At 42.9% G+C, this 21,925-nt stretch overlaps 1 protein-coding gene across 2 annotated transcripts in view; it reads right to left on the reverse strand.

The window, feature by feature from the left end:
- The window catches only part of ELP3 (elongator acetyltransferase complex subunit 3), a 134,091-nt gene that overhangs the window by 15,269 nt on the left and 96,897 nt on the right, over positions 1 to 21,925 (reverse strand). For both annotated transcript variants that reach the window (XM_073586335.1, XM_073586336.1), the window contains 5 exons: positions 18,218 to 18,411; positions 8,257 to 8,347; positions 7,069 to 7,134; positions 3,649 to 3,876; positions 2,905 to 2,986 (listed from right to left, as the gene is read on the reverse strand). In XM_073586335.1, coding sequence (XP_073442436.1) covers positions 2,905 to 2,986; positions 3,649 to 3,876; positions 7,069 to 7,134; positions 8,257 to 8,347; positions 18,218 to 18,411 — 661 coding nt within the window. The remainder of the gene's footprint in view (positions 1 to 2,904; positions 2,987 to 3,648; positions 3,877 to 7,068; positions 7,135 to 8,256; positions 8,348 to 18,217; positions 18,412 to 21,925) is intronic.

Consider the following 21,925-nt stretch of genomic DNA (forward strand, 5'->3'; position numbering starts at 1 on the left):
GGAGGCCATCTCTCAGGAAAGGAGCGGCGCAGGAACATAAGAGAAATACGCCGGATTCAGGAGAACAGTGAAATTTACACCAGGCTAAAAAAAAATAACATGTCTATGACAAGTGACAGGTCCTCTTCAAAGGGAATGTAAACTGAAAATATTACAAGATCCACCATTCACAATAGGTGAAGTTACAGCTCACCTCCTCCTCCTGTACATTGATTAAAACTACCTCTGTATAAAGTAGGTAACAAGTTCCACCATTCACAATAGGAGATATCACAGCTCACCTCCTCCTCCTGTATAATGACAGATAACACCTCTGTATACAACACAGGATCCATCATTTACAATAGGCAATGTCACAGCTCACTTCCTCCTCCTGTATAATAACTGATAACACCTCTACATACAGCAGATAACACAAGATCCACCATTCACAATAGGCGATGTCACAGCTCACTTCCTCCTCCTGTATAGCTGATAACACCTCTACATACAGCAGATAACACAAGATCCACCATTCACAATAGGCGATGTCACAGCTCACCTCCTCCTCCTGTACAATGACTGATAACACCTCTACATACAGCAGATAACACAAGATCCAACATTCACAATAGGTGATATCACAGCTCACCTCCTCCTCCTGTATAATGACTGATAACACCTCTACATACAGCAGATAACACAAGATCCACCATTCACAATAGGTGATATTACAGCTCACCTCCTCCTCCTGTATAATGAATGATAACACCTCTACATACAGCAGATAACACAAGATCCACTATTCACAATAGGTGATGTCACGGCTCACCTCCTCCTCCTCGTGTACAATGACTGATATCTGCTGAATGTAAAGGAGTTAACACAGAAACCATCATTCACAAAGAGAATCAGACAACAGAGAAAAGAGGAGAGGAGGATCAGACGACGGGGGGGAGGAGGATCAGACGACGGGGGGGGGGGGGGAGGAGGATCAGACGACGGGGGGGGGGGGAGGAGGATCAGACGACGGGGGGAGGAGGATCAGACGACGGGGGGAGAGGAGGATCAGACGACGGGGGGAGAGGAGGATCAGACGACGGGGGGAGAGGAGGATCAGACGACGGGGGGAGAGGAGGATCAGACGACGGGGGGAGAGGAGGATCAGACGACGGGGGAGAGGAGGATCAGACGACGGGGGGAGAGGAGGATCAGACGACGGGGGAGAGGAGGATCAGACGACGGGGGGAGAGGAGGATCAGTCGACGGGGGGAGAGGAGGATCAGGCGACGGGGGGAGAGGAGGATCAGGCGACGGGGGGAGAGGAGGATCAGGCGACGGGGGGAGAGGAGGATCAGGCGACGGGGGGAGAGGAGGATCAGGCGACGGGGGGATAGGAGGATCAGGCGACGGGGGGATAGGAGGATCAGGCGACGGGGGAGAGGAGGATCAGGCGACGGGGGAGAGGAGGATCAGGCGACGGGGGGAGAGGAGGATCAGGCGACGGGGGGAGAGGAGGATCAGGCGACGGGGGAGAGGAGGATCAGGCGACGGGGGAGAGGAGGATCAGGCGACGGGGGAGAGGAGGATCAGGCGACGGGGGAGAGGAGGATCAGACGACGGGGGAGAGGAGGATCAGGCGACGGGGGAGAGGAGGATCAGACGACGGGGGAGAGGAGGATCAGACGACGGGGGAGAGGAGGATCAGACGACGGGGGAGAGGAGGATCAGACGACGGGGGAGAGGAGGATCAGACGACGGGGGAGAGGAGGATCAGACGACGGGGCAGATGAGGATCAGACGACGGGGGAATACAGGAACATCAGACAAAGGAAAGCAGAGGAGAGGAAATCAAGCAGTAGACGGAAAACTGACCCTCTTTAACACTTCACCTGTGCCCAAGTCACTGGTGACCTAAAGGACACACACAGGGTGAGGGTAGTACACATTGATGGGTGCAGTATACTTCTTGCCCATAAAAGAACGACTTTTACAGCTACAGTCGTTGATAATCGAGTGGACACGTCTGCAGCTTCGGATGCGGGGGCTTCACATTACAGGACTTTAAAAGCAGTTTCAGACAGCGTGGGAGTCGGAGGACGAGCAGTTTGCACATTTACAGCAGAAAATTATAACATGATTGAATTTGTTCCTGCGTTTTAATTCAGACACAAAGATTAGAAAGTCAGAAAGAGTGGACCGAGCCCCGGAGAACGCATTAACCCCGAAACACAGGTCAGAGTGCCGCTCCGGAGAATGGAAATTAATAAACACTTTACTTAATAGGTGAATGATGAACGGACAGCGGGCAATAAAAATATTAACTTGCTCAGTTCTCTGGCCTCACAATTAATAATGCTACATGCAAAGCCCCTAACCCATATGCTCCCACCAACGCTGAACTCTCCACATCACGGAACATATAATAATTCCATTAAATCCACCTCTTCTCCTTCCTGCACTGTTTTTGCAGATTTATTTTTTTTAAAGACCCCTCACACCTAGGGCCCGACACCCAACAGATCGTTTTTGGACAGCGAGGGGCACGACGTACAGCTACCACCTCCCAAAAGTACCATGTGAAATGCTAACACCCAACAGAAGCACCAAGGTGAGGATGGCCATCAGTACGCTGCACCCTCGCTCTACAACTTTGTGCCTGATCTCTATCCTGCTGGGAACTCTTATTATAATCTGCCTTGGTGCAAGTAGATCCTCTAGGGTCTTAGTTGCACTGACCAGGTCCAGGAACAGCTCGTTTACAACAATTTCTGCACCCAGAACACTCAAGAAAACTAAATTTACTGAAGACACATCTTGGATTCTGGCACTTCAACAATGTAAATACATCAATAGCATAAAAAGGTCATAAAAAAAGAGGAAAAAAACTAATATAAATTATATCACAAGTCGCTAAACATTCACCTGAAATGACCGCTATTTTGAAGGATCCGTGCTCGTCTCTCGCTATACGTTCTGCCTCTTCCATCAGTAACATCCCAAAACCCTGTACAAAGAGCAAAAGGAAATAACCATAATTTAACATAGAAAGAAACATTACAGTAGTTATAACACTGCATAGAGAGACAGCATTATAGTCTATATTCTTGTACATAGGGTCAGTATTATAGTAGTTATATTCTTGTACATAGGGGCAGTATTATAGTAGTTATATTCTTGTACATAGGGGCAGTATTATAGTAGTTATATTCTTGTACATAGGGGCAGTATTATAGTAGTTATATTCTTGTACATAGGGGCAGTATTATAGTAGTTATATTCTTGTACATAGGGGGCAGTATTATAGTAGTTATATTCTTGTATATAGGGGACAGTATTATAGTAGTTATATTCTTGCACATAGGAGCAGTATTATAGTAGTTATATTCTTGTATATAGGGGACAGTATTATAGTAGTTATATTCTTGTACATAGGAGCAGTATTATAGTAGTTATATTCTTGTACATAGGAGCAGTATTATAGTAGTTATATTCTTGCACATAGGAGCAGTATTATAGTAGTTATATTCTTGTACATAGGGGCAGTATTATAGTAGTTATATTCTTGTACATAGGGAGCAGTATTATAGTAGTTATATTCTTGTACATAGGAGCAGTATTATAGTAGTTATATTCTTGTACATAGAGGGCAGGAGGAATCTAAATTACCTGATGCTGAAATTTGGATGGGTCACGACTGCTGACAGGTACCACGCTCCCATAAACATGAAGTTCTCTCACTATGGATACTCCACCCTTTAGCTCAGGCCTGAAAGATTCTGGGGAACACTTTCGCAGACGCAGCAATCCAATGAGAATATCTTGTTCCGGATCCTCGTATGACAAGAAGGTCTCCCAGCCCCCATTGGCCATGTAATCTCTGCGAATTAGTTCTACCTAAAACAAAAACAAATAATAGCAACAATAACAACTAACAACAGCATACACAAAAATAGAAACAATATTTATTAGGAAGATAAAAATAAATAGGATTACAGGGCGAGCGGTTTCCATTTGCTAATTCAGAGTGGACAAAAAGGTAAAAAAAAATAAAATACAATTTCACATAGCGCCATATAAAATACTGTTTTGAGATTCAGCATTGCATCTACTAATAAAAAAAAAATTCTCCCAGGAAAGCAACATTCAGAAAACTGACTGCAGCAGCGATTCCCAATACTTAGCGCCATAGGACAGAACACTGAATAATAATAATGTCATTTAAATTTCTGGAATGTCAACAAAACATTTAAAACGAGGTGGAGGAGGCAGGAGCCGGGTTACGCTGCCACGCTTTGTGACAGCTGATTTCGCCAGCTGCCGCGTTTCCCGGAGGAGCTGTGATATTAGCTGCCGTAACGCGCGTCCTCCGCTCCCCGAGTGCGCTGTGTAAACGAGTGTAAAGTAATTTTATTACTTGTGGGGCTGGTGGGCTCAGATTGTAAATTTCACGCGGGGGTTGTGCGGAGGAGACATGTCCACATAGATGTAGTCTGTAAGAATAACAATTTACGAGGAAAGACGGCGCCCGACCACTCAGCTCTACACATGTTACCAGTGTTGGGGGCGGGTTGTTGATCCTACAAATGGGTTCGATTGAAGTGGGGTTTATGTAATGCTAAACAAAGGGTTAACGTAGCGAAAAATTATTATTTCTTTTTAGTATTTAAAGTGGGTGCAGAAAGTATTCAGACCCCTTTAAATTTTTCACTCTGTTTCATTGCAGCCATTTGATAAATTCAAAAAAGTTATTTTTTTTTCTCATTAATGTACACTCTGCACCCCATCTTCACTGAAAAATAACGGAAATGTAGAAATTTTTGCAAATTTAATAAAGAAAAAGTGAAATATCCCATGGTCATAAGTATTCAGACTCTTTGCTCACTTATATTTAAGTCACATGCTGCCCATTTCCTTGTGATCCTCCTTGAGATGGTTCTATTCCATTGGAGTCCAGCTGTGTGTAATTAAACTGATAAGACTTGATTTGTAGAGGCGCACACCTGTCTATATAAGACCTCACAGCTCACAGTGCATGTCAGACCAAATGAGAATCATGAGGCCAAAGGAACTGACCAAGGAGCTCAGAGACAGAATTGTGGCAAGGCACAGATCTGGCCAAGGTTACAAGAGAATTTCTGCAGTACTGAAGGTTCCTAAGAGCTCAGTGGCTTCCATAATCCTTAAATGGAAGAAGTTTGGGACCACCAGAGGTCTTCCTAGACCTGGCCGTCCAGCCAAACTGAGCAATCATGGGAAAAGAGCCTTGGTGAGAGGGGTAAAGAAGAACCCCAAGATCACTGTGGCTGAGCTCCACAGATGCCGTAGGGAGATGGGAGGAAGTTCCACAAAGTCAACTATCACTGCAGCCCTCTACCAGTCAGGTCTTTATGGCAGAGTGGCCCGGCAGAAGCCTCTCCTCAGAGCCAGACATATGAAAGCCCGCATAGAGTTTGCTAAAAAAAAAAAAAACAAAAAAAAAAAAACACATGGACTCCCAGACTATGAGGAATAAGTTTCTCTGGTCTGATGAGGTGAAGATAGAACTTTTTGGTGATAATTCTAAGCGGTATGTGTGGAGAAAACCAGGCACTGCTCATCACCTACCCAATACAATCCCAACAGTGAAACATGGTGGTGGCAGCATCATGCTATGGGGGTGTTTTTCATCTGCAGGGACAGGACGACTGGTTGTCATTGAAGGAAACATGAATGCGGCCAAGTACAGAGATATCCTGGATGAAAACCTCTTCCAGAGTGCTCTGGACCTCAGACTTGGCCAAAGGTTCACCTTCCAACAAGACAATGGCCCTAAGCACACAGCTAAAATAACAAAGGAGTGGCTTCAGAACAACTCTGTGACCATTTTTGACCGGCCCAGCCAGAGCCCTGACCTAAACCCAACTGAGCATCTCTGGAGAGACCTGAAAATGGCTGTCCACCAACGTTCACCAACCAACCTGACGGAACTGGAGAGGATCTGCAAGGAAGAATAGCAGAGGATCTCCAAATCCAGGGGTGAAAAACTTGTGGCATCATTCCCAAGAAGACTCATGGCTGTACTAGCTCAAAAGTAGCTTCTACTCAATACTGAGCAAAGGGTCTGAATACTTATGACCATGTGAGATTTCAGTTTTTCTTTAATAAATTTGCAAAAAATTTCTACATTTCTGTTTTTCTCAGTCAAGATGGGGTGCAGAGTGCACATTAATGAGAAAAAAATGAAACTGGCAAAAAATGGCTGCAATGAAACAGAGTGAAAACTTTAAAGCGGTCTGAATACTTTCCGCACCCTCTGTATCTTATGACTATTGTCAGTTCCTACCTACTCACATGGCCGACGATGCATAGATAAAGAGAAGACTGAGGGCAGAATGAAGATGGGATATCTATAGTGTTGAGTTTTGTTTTTATTTTGCCTTTTTAATTTCTGCAACTCCAGGAAAATCCATTTAAATGGGTTATTTCATCATATACATAGGATAAAATTGCTTAAAAAATACCAAAATATCTCATATATTGCAAAAAAATTAATAGAACGAAAAATGCAAAAAAAGAAAAAAAACAAAAAAAAAAAAAAACAACATGTTCTGCTACTCAAGGCCAAAATTATCCTGATGCTCAAAAGTAGTGCTGGCTCCATAGGGGCATTTCTCTGCTGTGGTCACTGGTTGGCAGTGGCGAGTCATGTGTCGTCCCCCGCGGAAGAAAGAAGCAAATAGACCAGGTGTCGATGCGGAGGAGCAGTGGGGAAATTGGTAGAGGAGTATATATCTGTGTACGGTTTAAAGAAAAGAAAAATTCACAAAAAAGGGTGCAAGAACCTATTAAATCGACTCGCCTTCTTCTGCAGAGCCGTGACAGAAGACGCCCAAACTCATATTTGCAAAGTGAAAAGCTAGGCTTTTAGGGGGAAATCGATCTTAATGGAGGGGACATCAAAATTTAGCTCCAACCTCGCTATTCTACATCCCACTCAAAGAGACAACGAGAACAACTTGAGGGACCAAATTTTCAGAACAGTTTGGGTTCTGAACGGACGTTGTTGGCTCCCTGTAAAATACGACCACTACAGGGAGGGGAACGAACCTGGTAGGGTCTGACTTTGTGATGAATTTCTTGGATTCCCACTTCTCTTGTCCTGACGTCACGACACTAGGGAGGACAGACAGATGACGGCAGGTCAGTCACTAGATACATCTATGACATCGTTAGGTTATTTGTCCACCACAAATTGATTACATGCAAAGCGTCGATTACCTCTGCAGGTGGAGATGAAATTAATGACGGACAATCGATATCCAACATCTACGACTATCATGATTACCGACCCATGTGTAATTAACCATCATCAGCTTTTTATGGATGGAAGTCAAAATTACTTTGCTTAGATGTTGAAGAGGAGGCCATGAAATGAGACCTTCATTGGGAAATACGACCATAAATTGTGTAGACTTTTATGGGGCACTTTAAGGAGGACCTATCCCTTGCCATAAATGTGACATTTTTTTACTTGGTGTAATTGCCGTTTTTCTACTGAATCCCGTGATGTTTTTCTTTTCTTCCTACGCCACTGAGATATGACCTCTTTTTCCCTATATGTCAATCTAGTCTTTGAAGTAAACCGGGAGTGGTCTTAATCTTGAGAGTCATGGTCAGCTGGTAAAAATGGAGAAAAGGAGGCCATATCTACGTAACGGAGAGGCACAGGAGGAAAAGGAAAACATCGCTGGATTCAGGAGAACAGCAGCGTTTACACAAAAGAAAAAATATTATATATTTACGTCAAGTGACAGGTCCTCTTTAAGGTGGCTGTACACATTATATAAATATTGGCCTACCATAGTAGTTCATCTATTACCATCCTACCATGTAATGTGCAATGTTGTCTGTCCCCCAATGGCCAATGGTGAGGGGAAAAAAGGGTTACCTATTTAAATGTAGACTTCTCTGATCCTTTTGTCCTCTCAGGAGATAAGCCAACTCTATAGGTGTCTGAAAGTGGCTTAGTCTATCCCTAATGAGAACACATGCAAGCTCAGCTGAGCGGAGTGTCCATGTGTATAGGCAGATCAGGAGGAACGAAAAGTTCTCGGACAAACCGGTAATTGAATGACAGCTGTCTAAAGTAAAAGTCTTGCTTTAGAAGACCAGGAAATCATTCCATCAATGATCTCTAGATAAGTGGGCCACCTTGTGATCATAATGACCTCCCTAGACTTTCCACAGCCAACAGGTTCATAAAACTATCTGGGGACGAGTGAATGAATATCTTACTTCTGTGCCAAGATCTTTCATCCGTGCCAATGCCAACTCTCGTAGGTTACCATGCTCCACCCCAGAGGTTACCAACGGCATAGGAATGTCTCTGAAAACCAAGGAAAACAAAAGTCTTTTTATCAATCTGCCAAGTGTTTTGTATCTTCTAATTCATAAAGGAGAAATATTTACATCATTAGTAAAGGTCTCAAGACTACGAGGTCAAACTGTGGAGGAAGTTCTATAACGGATTGTGTCATTACACGACAGCAAGGTCAGGTTGGGACAGAAGCGCAGAATAGGGCCATACCGGAAGATAAATAACAGAGGGTGAACGTGACGGCAGTACTCACCTATACAAGCCTTTACGAGCCTTAGTATCGCATGAAAAAAAATTCTTCCAGATAGCAATTTGCTTTAGTGGAGATACCAGGGTACCTATCCTGCCCTTGCGGGAATGAATAATCCTTAAAACATAAAATTAAGGCTTTTATTACACCACAGCGTTTCGGTCCGGCGTTGAAACGCTGTAATAAAAACATAATTTTATACAATTTGAGGATTTTTCATTCCCGTAATCGCAGCCCAATCATCGTCACATCTCCACCTCAGTAAATTACACAAGAGTGAGACTCCCATGAATTTTACGAAAGTCCAAGTCAATGAAGACCAGAAGAACCACTGGTGAACACGGATCTCTTTTTTTTAAGGACTCCCAACAACTCCTAAACATTTTCCCAAATTTTGGTTTTCTGTATACGAAAGACAACGCAACAAGCTCTCAGATTTAACCTACGATGGTCCTATAGTCCTCACATCTCCAGAAGGACATGTCAAAGCTAAAGAAAACCATGTTCGCTGTTTCCCCCACCCTTTTTTTCTTTTTTACACCACTAGCAACTACAGATCTCCATTTTAAGGTCTATGAGCACAGATTTTTTTTCAGGAGTTTTTTTTAGCGCGAATGTGCTCCAAGAAACCCAAATACAAAGAAATGCATTGGAAGTGTCGATCAAGCAATTTTTTTGCGATATCTGTAAAACCTTTTCCGCAGTTCATACAACCAATTTTTTGAGAATTTTTTTTTCTTCCTCAGGTTTTGAAAAAAAAAATGACTTATGGAGATAAAAGAAAATGTGGCTCCTGGTGGAATCCGTGCCAATCTCAGTAATGGTCAAACCAAAAGGCTTAAAAAATGCTTCAGGAAAAAAAGAAACTTCTTCCGAAATGCTTGAAAAATTCTTTAAAACTACTAAAAAAAAAATCTCTTCCATAGATAAAAAACTTGTCTGCTCATACACTAAAAACTCCAACAACTCCTAAGTCTCTCAGAAGTTACCTACGACAGTTCCATAATCTTCACATTTCCAGAAAGGAACATTAAGGCTCCAGTCAATGAAGACCATCTTCTCGGTATCCCATTTTTGACAACTCCAACAAGAACAACCACTCCATTTCAGGGACTTCAACAACTCCTGACAACTTTCCCGAATTTCAGTGTTCTGTATATGCAGGACAATGTAACAATCTCACCAAATAAGGAGGAAAAAATATTCAAAAACAACATTCCTAAAGCCGGCACCGGTGGAAAAACTTTTGGCTTTCAATTTTTCCTAACTTTTCGGCGACAATGTTGCTAATATAGATACATACAAACAAACCAAAAACAGTCCCGTAACCCTGACATCTCGAGAATATGAGAGGGAAGAGGCTATTAGAGCACAAGCTACAATCACTGTAGACTCTTCTTCTCATTCAAGTCATAGAACTGCTTGTAGTAGACACTGGTGGCGTAATGTATCCCTCGCTAAATGAGCACCGGGGCCAAGATCTGAGAATAGCTAATTGAGCGAAGAGCACAGCGTTGACTTGAGGAGAAGTAGACCTAATGAGCGTCATCTGTCATTTGCTCTAAAGGATTTCAAAAGGATAGTGGTCTGATCGAGGGGCATTGTAAGTGAGTGGATACTAAGTGTCTGTGATCACTCATTATGTCTGTGATCTCCAAGAAATAACACACAGGGGTAAGTAAAATGAGACAGAACACAACTCCACTCAAAACAACGATGTTGCGGTTTGACAGTAAATGACCCCAGTAATTTCCAGAGAGGGGTCCAGGAAGATCCGTTGTGTATAATTGTTTGGTGTGGTCCAGGAATATGAGTTAACAGAGTTTTCTAGGGGAAAAAAAAAGTCTATAACTGATAAATGCCAGGAGTGTGGGTGGAATAGAGTTGGACTTGCCGAACTGGCGACAAAGACTAGCACGACCTCTACTGCTTCTTAGAAGCCTTGCAGAGGTTAGGGTTGTCTTATTCTAGTGAGTGGTCTAATTCCAGCAGTCAGGCTTTGGATTATCACCAATCCAGTGGATAAACCTGCTACACCCCTTTAAGTGGAGTAATTCGTTGGAGTGGTTGAAGAACCATGAATACAAAGCTTCATAGAGTGGTCCACCCCTCGAGCCCCCAAATCGTTCTATTTGCCAGAGAAGTGAAGTGTGTGGCTCCTGTTTAGGAGCACTCGCGAGGCCATGAACAGATGATGTCTTGGAACCTCCAACGTGAGAGGCTGTGGTCACGTTGACCAGTTTTTGAAGCCCTTAAGTTTGTTCGTAAACTCAACAAGAATGTCTCCAACTGAAGAATCAACTACATTAATGGATCATGTAATAATTCTTGTCGACCGGTCATTGGTTTCCCGGCACATGTGAAGAGGAAATCAACCCTGCGTGCTACATGTGTAAACCAAATTAATGTTTGTGACCCGTCATGACCCAGACAACAACCACTTTTGGCTCTAGGCAAGCAATTCGAAACTCATTTTTAAGAAAACACGTTTAGACCCTTAGGAAACAGATACACGGAATGGAGACGTTGTAAGTTCCCATGTTGAGGTGACCCCTGTGAGTCAGGTCACAAGTGGAGAATTGGATTAAAAGTGCCATGAACAGTAATGTACATCTAAAGTCTCTAAAAAAATCTCTATATATATTTTTTTGAACAAATGGCTAAATTTTAGAACATCAGATGGATAAGACTCAACGAAGCTGCCCAGATCGGAGAAAGACCGATCCTCAAGAAATTAGAATATATAGATTTCTCCAGGTCTTCCAGAACAATAAGTTTTCTGCTTTCCTTAAAGGGGTTGTCCAGATAACATAAGATAAGCACTTTTACCCTGGACAGGGCACTTGCATCACTGTCCACTGCGCATGCCCAACTACTCCATCCATCCTCAATTGGGCGGTCAGTGAGGCACTTGACTTTTTCTGGCAGCCCGGTAGAAAATGAGCGGCTCAAAAAACGGGTATGCGCAATACAGCTCCCTTCTACCAGTGATAAAAGTGCACCATTCTGATTATTGTTGTGTTTCGAACCTCCACCGATCTATTATCCTCACTAGAAAACCCTTTAAAAGGAACAGTGAGGGATGTCACTTGAAGGCTGAGGGGCAGCGATTACTGAAGAGGAGAGGACGTCGACCACGATCTGGAAATGCCCATCGGACCCCCCTCGACACACACTATTGTGTTAACAGGCACTCCGATACATGACTTACAGACCCTTTTATAAAAAAATATGGTTTATCGTATGACAAATCCAGTAAGTAGACGTGTACCGAAAAACCAAGTGGTTCTCAAAGTCCACAGATGATCTGCAACACTATCACCTAGGGTTTCCAGTAGGACCATCAAACAGAGGTCCTACAGTGAGAAGACAACCTTCTACCATTCTTGAGATGGAGACATTTTATTTCAAAAGTTCCATTTTTTAGGGTTGAGTTTCCTCCATCAAAAAGGTTTAGCCACTTTTTTTTGGACACTTAAAAACTTTCAGTGCACAACTCATGGAAAGTAGCTCCTCCACCAGTAGAGTACAGCCCGGGTGTGTATGACTTAATGTCATGCTCCTTAATGGGCGTATGTTCACGTTTTTATTGCTTTGGACCCAGAATCATCTGAAGGAGGTGCAACTTTTTACAAAGGATTTTAATCAATGACGAGGCCTCTTCCACAGACACAATGACTTTATATGTTTTGAAGGACAAGGGATCGAGTTCTCCACCAGTGAAGCCGATATCACTGTCAAGAGGTTTTCAGAGATACATGATGTAAACATTTACACAGATCTAATCAGAAATCTTAGTTTTTAGTGTCGGAATGGTTAGAATGTTCTGTACCATTGGTCTCCTTTATTAGCAGAAAACCCGCTCTTGTATCTCTTCAAAACTGTTAATCTGTCATAGATGTAATTAAAATTTCCAGCAACGCAAATTAATTCCCGTAAGATCTACAGACACTTTTTCCTTGGTCAGTAAGGCTGTAATAGTGACCTACAGAGCTCTCTCCCTGGTATACCCTTTATTTCCCAGGCTCTGTAAATAAGTCTCTGCAGCCTGTCTCTGCCCCAATCATTCATGTGATCTGCCTGTTACTGGTCCTGAAGGATCTGCACTCTGCTTCCTCCAGGCAGAGGTCATCCATCTGTAAGGGAAATGATAACTCTTCTCCATATCCCAAGAGGGAGTACAGCGACAGTGAAGGGATCATGATACATTAGGCCTTATACGAGGTCAGAAAAAGGCAGATAAGCAGCTGACAGCCGCTACCAGAACAAGATTAGACACAGGAAGACAAGCAGCTTTTACAGGGTCAGAAACAAGCAAACCATTGCGCATCCCATAGCTTGTGAGGTTAGATACAGACAAGATGCTGACCTTCTTACAGATTGTACAGGGTAAGTCACAGGCAGACAAGAAGCCAATTCTCCGACAGACTGAACAGGGTTAGACACAGACACACATGTAGCAGACCCTCCAACAGATTCTACAGGGTTAGAGACAGACAGACATGAAGCCGACCCTATTACAGACAGCACTGGGGAAGACACAGGCAGACAAGCAGACAACCCTTCGACAGTTTGAACAGGGTTAATCACAGGCAGACAAGCAGCCGACCCGCCTACAGATTGAACAGGGTTAGTCACAGGCTGACAAGCAGCCGACCCTCCTACACATTGTACAGGGGAAGACACAGGCAGACAAGCAGCAGACCCTTGAATGTACAGATAAGACACAGGCAGACAGGCAGCCGACCCTCATACAGACGGCACAAGGTTAGTCAAAGGCAGACGAGCAGACGACCCTCCTACAGATTGTACAGGGTTAGTCACAGACAGACAAGCAGACGACCCTCCTACAGATTGCACAGGGTTAGTCACAGGCAGACAAGCAGACAACGCTCCTACAGATTGCACAGGGTTAGTCACAGGCAGATAAGCAGACGACCCTCCTACAGTTTGTACAGGGTTAGTCACAGACAGACAAGCAGTCGACCCTCCTACAGACTGCACAGGGTTATTCACAGGCAGACAACCAGACGACCCTCCTACAGATTGTACAGGGTTAGTCACAGACAGACGAGCAAACGACCCTCCTACAGATTGCACAGGGTTAGTCACAGGCAGACAAGCAGACGACCCTCCTACACAATGTACAGGGTAAGACACAGGCAGACAAGCAGATCACTGCTAAAAAATTGGAAACCAGGGCTGTGGAGTCGGAGTCGGTGCTCATTTTGGTGGAGTCGGAGTTGGTATAAAATGGTCCGACTCCGACTCCTAAATATATAATAAATTGGGTGCAGTAATTCAATGCAGAATGTGCTGAATATTTTTTTATAGGAACTTGGGAAAGTTATGAAATGTCCTATAAATGGCTGTTCTATTCCTGATCTAAAGCTACATTCACACACAGCGTTTTTCCTGCGTTTTTTGAGGATATGTTTTTCAGTTGCAAAAGCAGATCAGCTTTTTAAAAAACGGCATCACCTGAAAGGTTTTTGAGCTCACAGATAATGTTTTCAATAGCAAAAGCAGATTAGAAATCTGCTCTATATATCCATTTATCCATATCTGTCTATCCATATTGTATCTGTACCAAAAAGAATGAAAGCTGGGTAGCACACAGACTAACACTCCTTTTTTTTAGCACCAGTCAGTTACACCTCATAGCTGCCCAAAAGGACGCCCAGGAGAGGCATTGCTCGTCTTCAGTAACACATCAACATCAATTGATAGTTGGAATAAATAGACTGCATTCATCACCACATCTTCTTAAGGTGCAGGCTTTATTTTCAAGTGTAGGGGTGTGCAGTATGAGGTTCTGCAGCAGCTGAGGTGTGCAGTAAGAAATTCTGCGGAACAGTATGAGCTTCTGCCCCCACCCCCCAGGTTTGATCCTGGCTACGCCCATAGTGTGAATGTAGCCTGAGGAACGAGGCTTTATCTTAGCCGAGATAAGTCATTGTGTGTGTGTGTGTGTGTGTGTGTGTGTGTGTGTGTGTGTGTGTGTGTGTGTGTGTGTGTGTGTGTGTGTGTGTATATATATATATATATATATATATATATATATATATATATATATATATATATACACACACACATACACACACAGTACAGACCAAAAGTTTGGACACACCTTCTCATTCAAAGAGTTTTCTTTATTTTCATGACTATGAAAATTGTTGATTCACTCTGAAGGCATCAAAACTATGAATTATCACATGTGGAATTATATAATTAACAAAAAAGTGTTTGTCTTATATTCTAGGTTCTTCAAAGTACCCACCTTTTGCTTTGATTACTGCTTTGAACACTCTTGGCATTCTCTTGATGAGCTTCAAGAGGTAGTCACCGGAAATGGTTTTCACTTCACAGGTGTGCCCTGTCAGGTTTAATAAGTGGGATTTCTTGCCTTATAAATGGGGTTGGGACCATCAGTTGTGTTGTGCAGAAGTTTGGTGGATACACAGCTGATAGTCCTACTGAATAGACTGATAGAATTTGTATTATGGCAAGAAAAAAGCAGCTAAGTAAAGAAAAACGAGTGGCCATCATTACTTTAAGAAATGAAGGTCAGTCAGTTTGAAAAATTGGGAAAACTTTGAAAGTGTCCCCAAGTGCAGTGGCAAAAACCATCAAGCGCTACAAAGAAACTGGCTCACATGAGGACCGCCCCAGGAAAGGAAGACCAAGAGTCACCTCTGCTGCGGAGGATAAGTTCATCCGAGTCACCAGCCTCAGAAATCGCAGGTTAACAGCAGCTCAGATTAGAGACCAGGTCAATGCCACACAGAGTTCTAGCAGCAGACACATCTCTACAACAACTGTTAAGAGGAGACTTTGTGCAGCAGGCCTTCATGGTAAAATAGCTGCTAGGAAACCACTGCTAAGGACAGGCAACAAGCAGAAGAGACTTGTTTGGGCTAAAGAACACAAGGAATGGACATTAGACCAGAGGAAATCTGTGCTTTGGTCTGATGAGTCCAAATTTGAGATCTTTGGTTCCAACCACCGTGTCTTTGTGCGACGCAGAAAAGGTGAACGGATGGACTCTACATGCCTGGTTCCCACCGTAAAGCATGGAGGAGGAGGTGTGATGGTGCTTTGCTGGTGACACTGTTGGGGATTTATTCAAAATTGAAGGCATACTGAACCAGCATGGCTACCACAGCATCTTGCAGCGGCATGCTATTCCATCCGGTTTGCATTTAGTTGGACCATAATTTATTTTTCAACAGGACAATGACCCCAAACACGCCTCCAGGCTGTGTAATGGCTATTTGACCAAGAAGGAGAGTGATGGGGTGCTACGCCAGATGACCTGGCCTCCACAGTCACCAGACCTGAACCCAATCGGGATGGTTTGGGGTGAGCTGGACCGCAGAGTGAAGGCAAAAGGGCCAACAAGTGCTAAGCATCTCTGGGAACTCCTTCAAGACTGTTGGAAGACCATTTCCGGTGATTACCTCTTGAAGCTCATCAAGAGAATGCCAAGAGTGTGCAAAGCAGTAATCAAAGCAAAAGGTGGCTACTTTGAAGAACCTAGAATATAAGACATATTTTCAGTTGTTTCACACTTTTTTCTTAATTATATAATTCCACATGTGTTAATTCATAGTTTTGATGCCTTCAGAGTGAATCTGCAATTTTCATAGTCATGAAAATAAAGAAAACTTTTTGAATGAGGTGTGTCTAAACTTTTGGTCTGTACCGTATGTATGTAATCGATATTACATAGTGTATTACATATTTACAATTTATTACAGTTTTTTGTGTTCTAAAGTTGTATTCCAATAAATAGCTATTATGTTCTATCTAAATATCTTGATTATTGGATCATAGAAATGATTTATTGTCTGATGTTCACATTGTACTACAATACATTTTTCACTTAAATATAAACAATCTATGTGGGAGTCGGAGTCGTGTAAGGTTAATTGAGGAGTCGGAGTCGCAGGTTTGGCTTACCGACTCCACAGTCCTGTTGGAAACTACGAATGTGGAGGAGGAACGCCTCTGCCTAAAAATCTAAAAAATATCTGATGTAAGTTTATTTCTGGGATACAAACAGCTCAATAAAATTAAGGTAAAAAAAAAAAAAAATTCCAAAATCTCGCAGTTGACTGGCTCCGTAGAACTGCTCCAAGCCATTCTGCTGTATGTAAGGTGATGACAACCCTACTAGGCAACATTAAACTGTGTGTGGCGTAGATGCTATAAATTATGCATTCAGATACAATAGTAAAATAGAAATGACCGCAACAGAAGCTAAAAATATTAGGTATTTTACTGTCAGAGACACTGAGTGTTCAGTTTATGACTCCTCCGAGGCTTTCTCTGGATCTCTCCAAAAAACTCATTTCTAAGAAAGAAGAAAGGTGTCACCAGCTTCTTTTTCTTGGCCGCGCTGCCATTTGTCAGTGAGCTGAGCAGCATTCACAAGAGACATCATTGATCTCTTCTCCCGGGATTTTACTTCTTTAAGGCTGCATTCCGAGAGAGACAAATCGCTCCTGGGAAAACTGTGCAGCAAATAAATCCAACTAAAAGCAGACGATCATCCGAGAACAATTCTCCGTGATCCATTTCCTAGACAGATTTTCTATAACTGTCACGGGGGGACGGTGACTGCTCCAGCGTCAGGACTCTAACACCTCCATCATTTGTAACAGGGCTCTCCACTTTCCTGCAGCTTCAGGAGTTTCCGAGGAAATAAGAACAGGGTCTCCATTGCATGTTTCCTTATAACTTTACGGACTCATCGATACTGAATAGGTTTCTTTTTTTCCCCCCCAAAGTTATTATTTTTAAAGTCCCCTTAGGGGACTTGAACCTGCGATCGTTTGATCAACTGTTCCGCCAAACGCATACTGCGCACGGCCTGCGCCCCCTGTGATAAAGATAGGGGACGCAGGGCGCATGCAGCGTCATGCGCCAGTGGGCGGAGCTACCGGCGGGGGCGCGGCAGGGGCGGGGCTTAGCGGCGGCCGTCCGCAGGCCGTCGCTGCGCTCATAAACGCTAGTGTGAAACTAGCCTTAGGCATAAACCTGTTTCTTACAGCTGTGACTGGACCTACCTACAATAGCTGGGGTAAAACCACTTAGACGCTGCTGTCAATATGAAAGTGGCACTAAAGGAAAATCGGTCACAGGGCACAACATGAACAGTTTGTGCCATCAAATTTCTTGTTTTTTAAATCCGCCATGTGGTTCCAAAGATAGAGGATTTCTATTTTGTGCTGACTTTATTAAGGAGCGGTGGTGGGTTCTCTCTACTCCCTCGTCTAAGTGTTAGAAATAGCATCAAAGAAGGAATTAAAGACAAAGCTCCCTAATTTTGAAAGGGGGAAAGCATGTAGAGTCTTAGAGAGGGCAGCGAAAAATTACTTTGAGAAAAGGAACAAAGCACATAAATATTAAAAGAAGCTGAGCCGATACATGCGCTAATAAGCTGCACCTTGGATGCACACACAGCCTATATTACTGTGAGACACTCCTACAAGAAAGAAATCTGAATCTTGCATCAAGCTAAGAACAGCAGTCTAATATAAATGTACTCGGGTTTCCCATGTCAAAGGTGCACATAGCATTTAGTTGTAGCCAGGCTGCAGTCTATGTTGGTTTGAACATCTCACCTCTGTACTCTATAAACTCGGGTCCATGGTGGAACAAGAGCCAAAATCCTGGCCACTAGATCTACCAAGGTGCTCGGAGAGTAACTTCTGTATCTTCCAGTTTTCCAAAGTTCATACAACCCAGTGCCACGAATGACTAGTGTTGGGTAGAGCTTCATTCCATCTGGTCTGAATGCAGGGTTTTCAAAAAACTCCTGTTAAGCAAAAAGGAGAGAGATGACAGAAGACGTGCATAGGAGACAGGAGAAGTACCCCAACTCGCACAGTATGATGCCCCACCACCACCACAAGCATTCCACTTGCTGGTGTGTCCTGCTTCTCTGCTGAGCTAGGCTCGCTACCCAGTCCCGTGACCCGAGGAGGTCACATGAGCTGAAGCTCTTTGCAATTCCGTCATTCAGACAGGATGGTGGAGCAGGGATCTGAGAGCTCCCTGCTCCACCATATTGCAGTCACTGATACAACAGAATTCAGAGAACTTTACGGGACATAAACCTAAATTCAAGACTGTCCCGCTATATCTGGGATGGTTGGAAAGTAGAACAACAACTTTTTATATAAATCAATTCTGTATGTAAATTGAAAAAATTGCAGATGTTTCTTCCTTGAAGTTTTTATTTTTCCCATCAGTAAACTTGATTTACAATCTAGATGTTGTTAAAGGAGTAAAGTGCATCATCCAGACATAAAATGTATCAGTCCATCAAACCAAAACAACATCACATTTATCATACGCTAACTGTGCGGGGAATGCACTGTCAGGTTTACAGCTCCATAGACAGAAACTATACGAGAAGCGATTTGTGATATTCAGATTTACCCATAGGGAGCAGGAGCGAGATGACAGCATCTGGGACGAGCAGTCAGGGATTAGTTCCTGACTGTAAGAGGTAACAAGCCGATTATATAACAGTGGCTGCTACGTCACCTCCGACTGATAGGAATACATACACGGTATTTGATCTTAAAAAAAAAAAAAAAAAAAATTGTAGAAAAACTAGAGAAAAGAAAAAAAAATCCAAGTGGAAATAAGGATAAGAAATTTTTTTTGGCGAGTTCCCTAAAGCATAAAATCCTGCCAAGAGATGATAGCAAAGAAAAATAGAGTGTAACGAAGGGAACAAAACGCATCAACTAAACCAACTCTGCAGGAGAGAAAATTCCTCAAAGTCAGTACTGTGGTGAGAGTCCAGTCATGTATCACAACGCCAGTGACGTCAGGGTCAACACAAAGTGGAAACTTCCGATAGATGACACTAGAGAGACAGGATTCTCTCTCATTAAAGAGAGCTAAAATACAGTTTTCCCCGGGAGGATTGGCTGGCCAATAAATATCCAAAATCCCCCTTAAAAAGGGAACAATCACTTGCTCAAAAAACAGAGTTAAATACCTTATAATGATCCCTGCGTTCCCCTGATTCTGAGGCTTTTTTCTGTTTTGAGCTACGTCGTTCTATTGCAGAGATAATCACATTTGTTTCATCTGGAGCGTAGTATGAGAAATCTCTGCTTGTAGCACATCTGGGCATTTTTTCGGAGTGTTGGGCCACTCCCTCACAGAAGCTGCCAATCACAGCTCAGAATCTAAGCATGCTTGATCAGCTGCTGAGCTTTGATTTGCAGTATTACAGAGGGAGGGGAGAAATTGCACAACCCCCAGAGAAGACTGAAGGAATGCCCAGTTTCACTACAAGCAGAGATTTCACATACCACACTCCATGAGAAACAAATGTGAATATCTCTGTGATGGAGCGACGAAAAGCAAAACGGAAAAAAGTTTCAGAATCAGGAGATCTCAGGGATTTTTACATGGTATAGAACTCCATTTTTATTTTGCAAGCGAGAGATCCTCTTTAAAGATTTACATCATATGCTTTAAAGCGTGAAATATACCAATGCAAAAATCCTTCCTGTGAAACCTCTCATATCTCCAAAGGCTAAGGATTTTACAAGCTTGAAAGCAGCAGGTCATTTCTACACAACAGTCAACACTATGGCAGGAAAGACTGAAATTCTGGACTAGACAAAGGGACATCTTTGAAAAAGGCGCCAATAAGTTGGACATAGGCAAATCTGAGAGGAGCACTGATGACCGAGGTTTTCTTGCTGCTGCTCTTCTGTGAATCTTTTTGGCCAGGTTTCTGTCTTCTTGGGAAGTCAGAAGAATCAATCTTATGATATGGCTCAGTCTTCTCAAGTTGTCATTCATCCTTTGGAGCGTAATTTTGTCAGGCTGAACAGTCCATTTTTGATGCCCTGACGAAAATGGAAACTGATATGCAAGTGAAAAATATCAGAAGCGGTAACGAACGCAGAGGGAGTAAGTCAGCCGTCTGACGTGAAGATTAACTACTGCACGTTCCGCCAGTAGAACAATTTATGAAGATGATTTTATGTCGCTGCCTGTCCCGTCCGGGCGTGACGAGAGCTGACAGTCCAGTGCCAGCACTTCAAGTCAGGTCACAACAGAGTGTTACAGTCTAGAGGTTTTTCTGAATTTTTACCAGTTTTTTTTTTTTTTTTTTTTTTTAACTTTTTACAGCAAGAAACCTTCTCTAAACTCAGTGTGTGGGAGTCCATCAAGAAGCAGCAGCGAACAAGCTGTTATAATTCATTTTCCAGCTAATATTCTGCTGGCGCTGACAAAGTGTATGTCTGATGATTGCTATGTCTACTTATCAACATCGGAAGGAAAAAGCAGGAAAATAAATAGGAGACCGCAGAGAGGGCAGTGGGATCTCAGTAGTGATCACGACTAATGGGCTCCACCGATGTCACCATCTCACAGACTCCATAGAGTTTGTAGACTTCACCTATACATGTAATTGTCTACTGGTTTATGGTCACTAATAGAGTTGAGTGAATATGATACTACACATAGGGGGGCAGTATTATAGTAGTTATATTCTTGTACATAGGGGCAGTATTATAGTAGTTATATTCTTGTACATAGGGGCAGTATTATAGTAGCTATATTCTTGGACATAGGGGCAGTATTATAGTAGTTATATTCTTGGACATAGGGGGCAGTATTATAGTAGTTATATTCTTGTACATAGGGGGCAGTATTATAGTAGTTATATTCTTGTACATAGGGGCAGTATTATAGTAGTTATATTCTTGGACATAGGGGCAGTATTATAGTAGTTATATTCTTGTACATAGGGGGCAGTATTATAGTAGTTATATTCTTGTACATAGGGGGCAGTATTATAGTAGTTATATTCTTGTACATAGGAGTAGTATTATAGTAGTTATATTCTTGTACATAGGGGGCAGTATTATAGTAGTTATATTCTTGTACATAGGGGGGCAGAATGAAGCAGTAGTAGTAATCTTCTGAAGCATTATGAGGGTCATGTCCTGTATAAAGCTTTCTGTAATTATAGATGTGGATAAACAGCAGTATATGGTGTTCTTCTATTCTGTGACAATCCTGGATGACGATCTGACACAGCTGACTTTGCTGGGAAATAATGACAGTCAATAGCAGTCGTCCTATCTGGGATTCCCCCATTGTAAAGAGACCCTGGCATTGACTGGTGTGTTTACGACTCGCGTTCCCTGTGATTAATGAGCGCGCTCCCCCTTGTCCGTTACCGTACAGGTGTCACCTCATCCCTTTTGGTGAGACGACAATACAAAGGCCGAGATATCGTGCTGGGGAATGAGGTGTCAGGTGGGCTCAGAGCCCCATTAATCGTGTCT

Source organism: Dendrobates tinctorius, unplaced genomic scaffold, assembly GCF_039654945.1.
Source record: "Dendrobates tinctorius isolate UK_male_01 unplaced genomic scaffold, ASM3965494v1 ptg000093l, whole genome shotgun sequence".
Classification (NCBI taxonomy): Eukaryota; Metazoa; Chordata; class Amphibia; order Anura; family Dendrobatidae; genus Dendrobates; species Dendrobates tinctorius.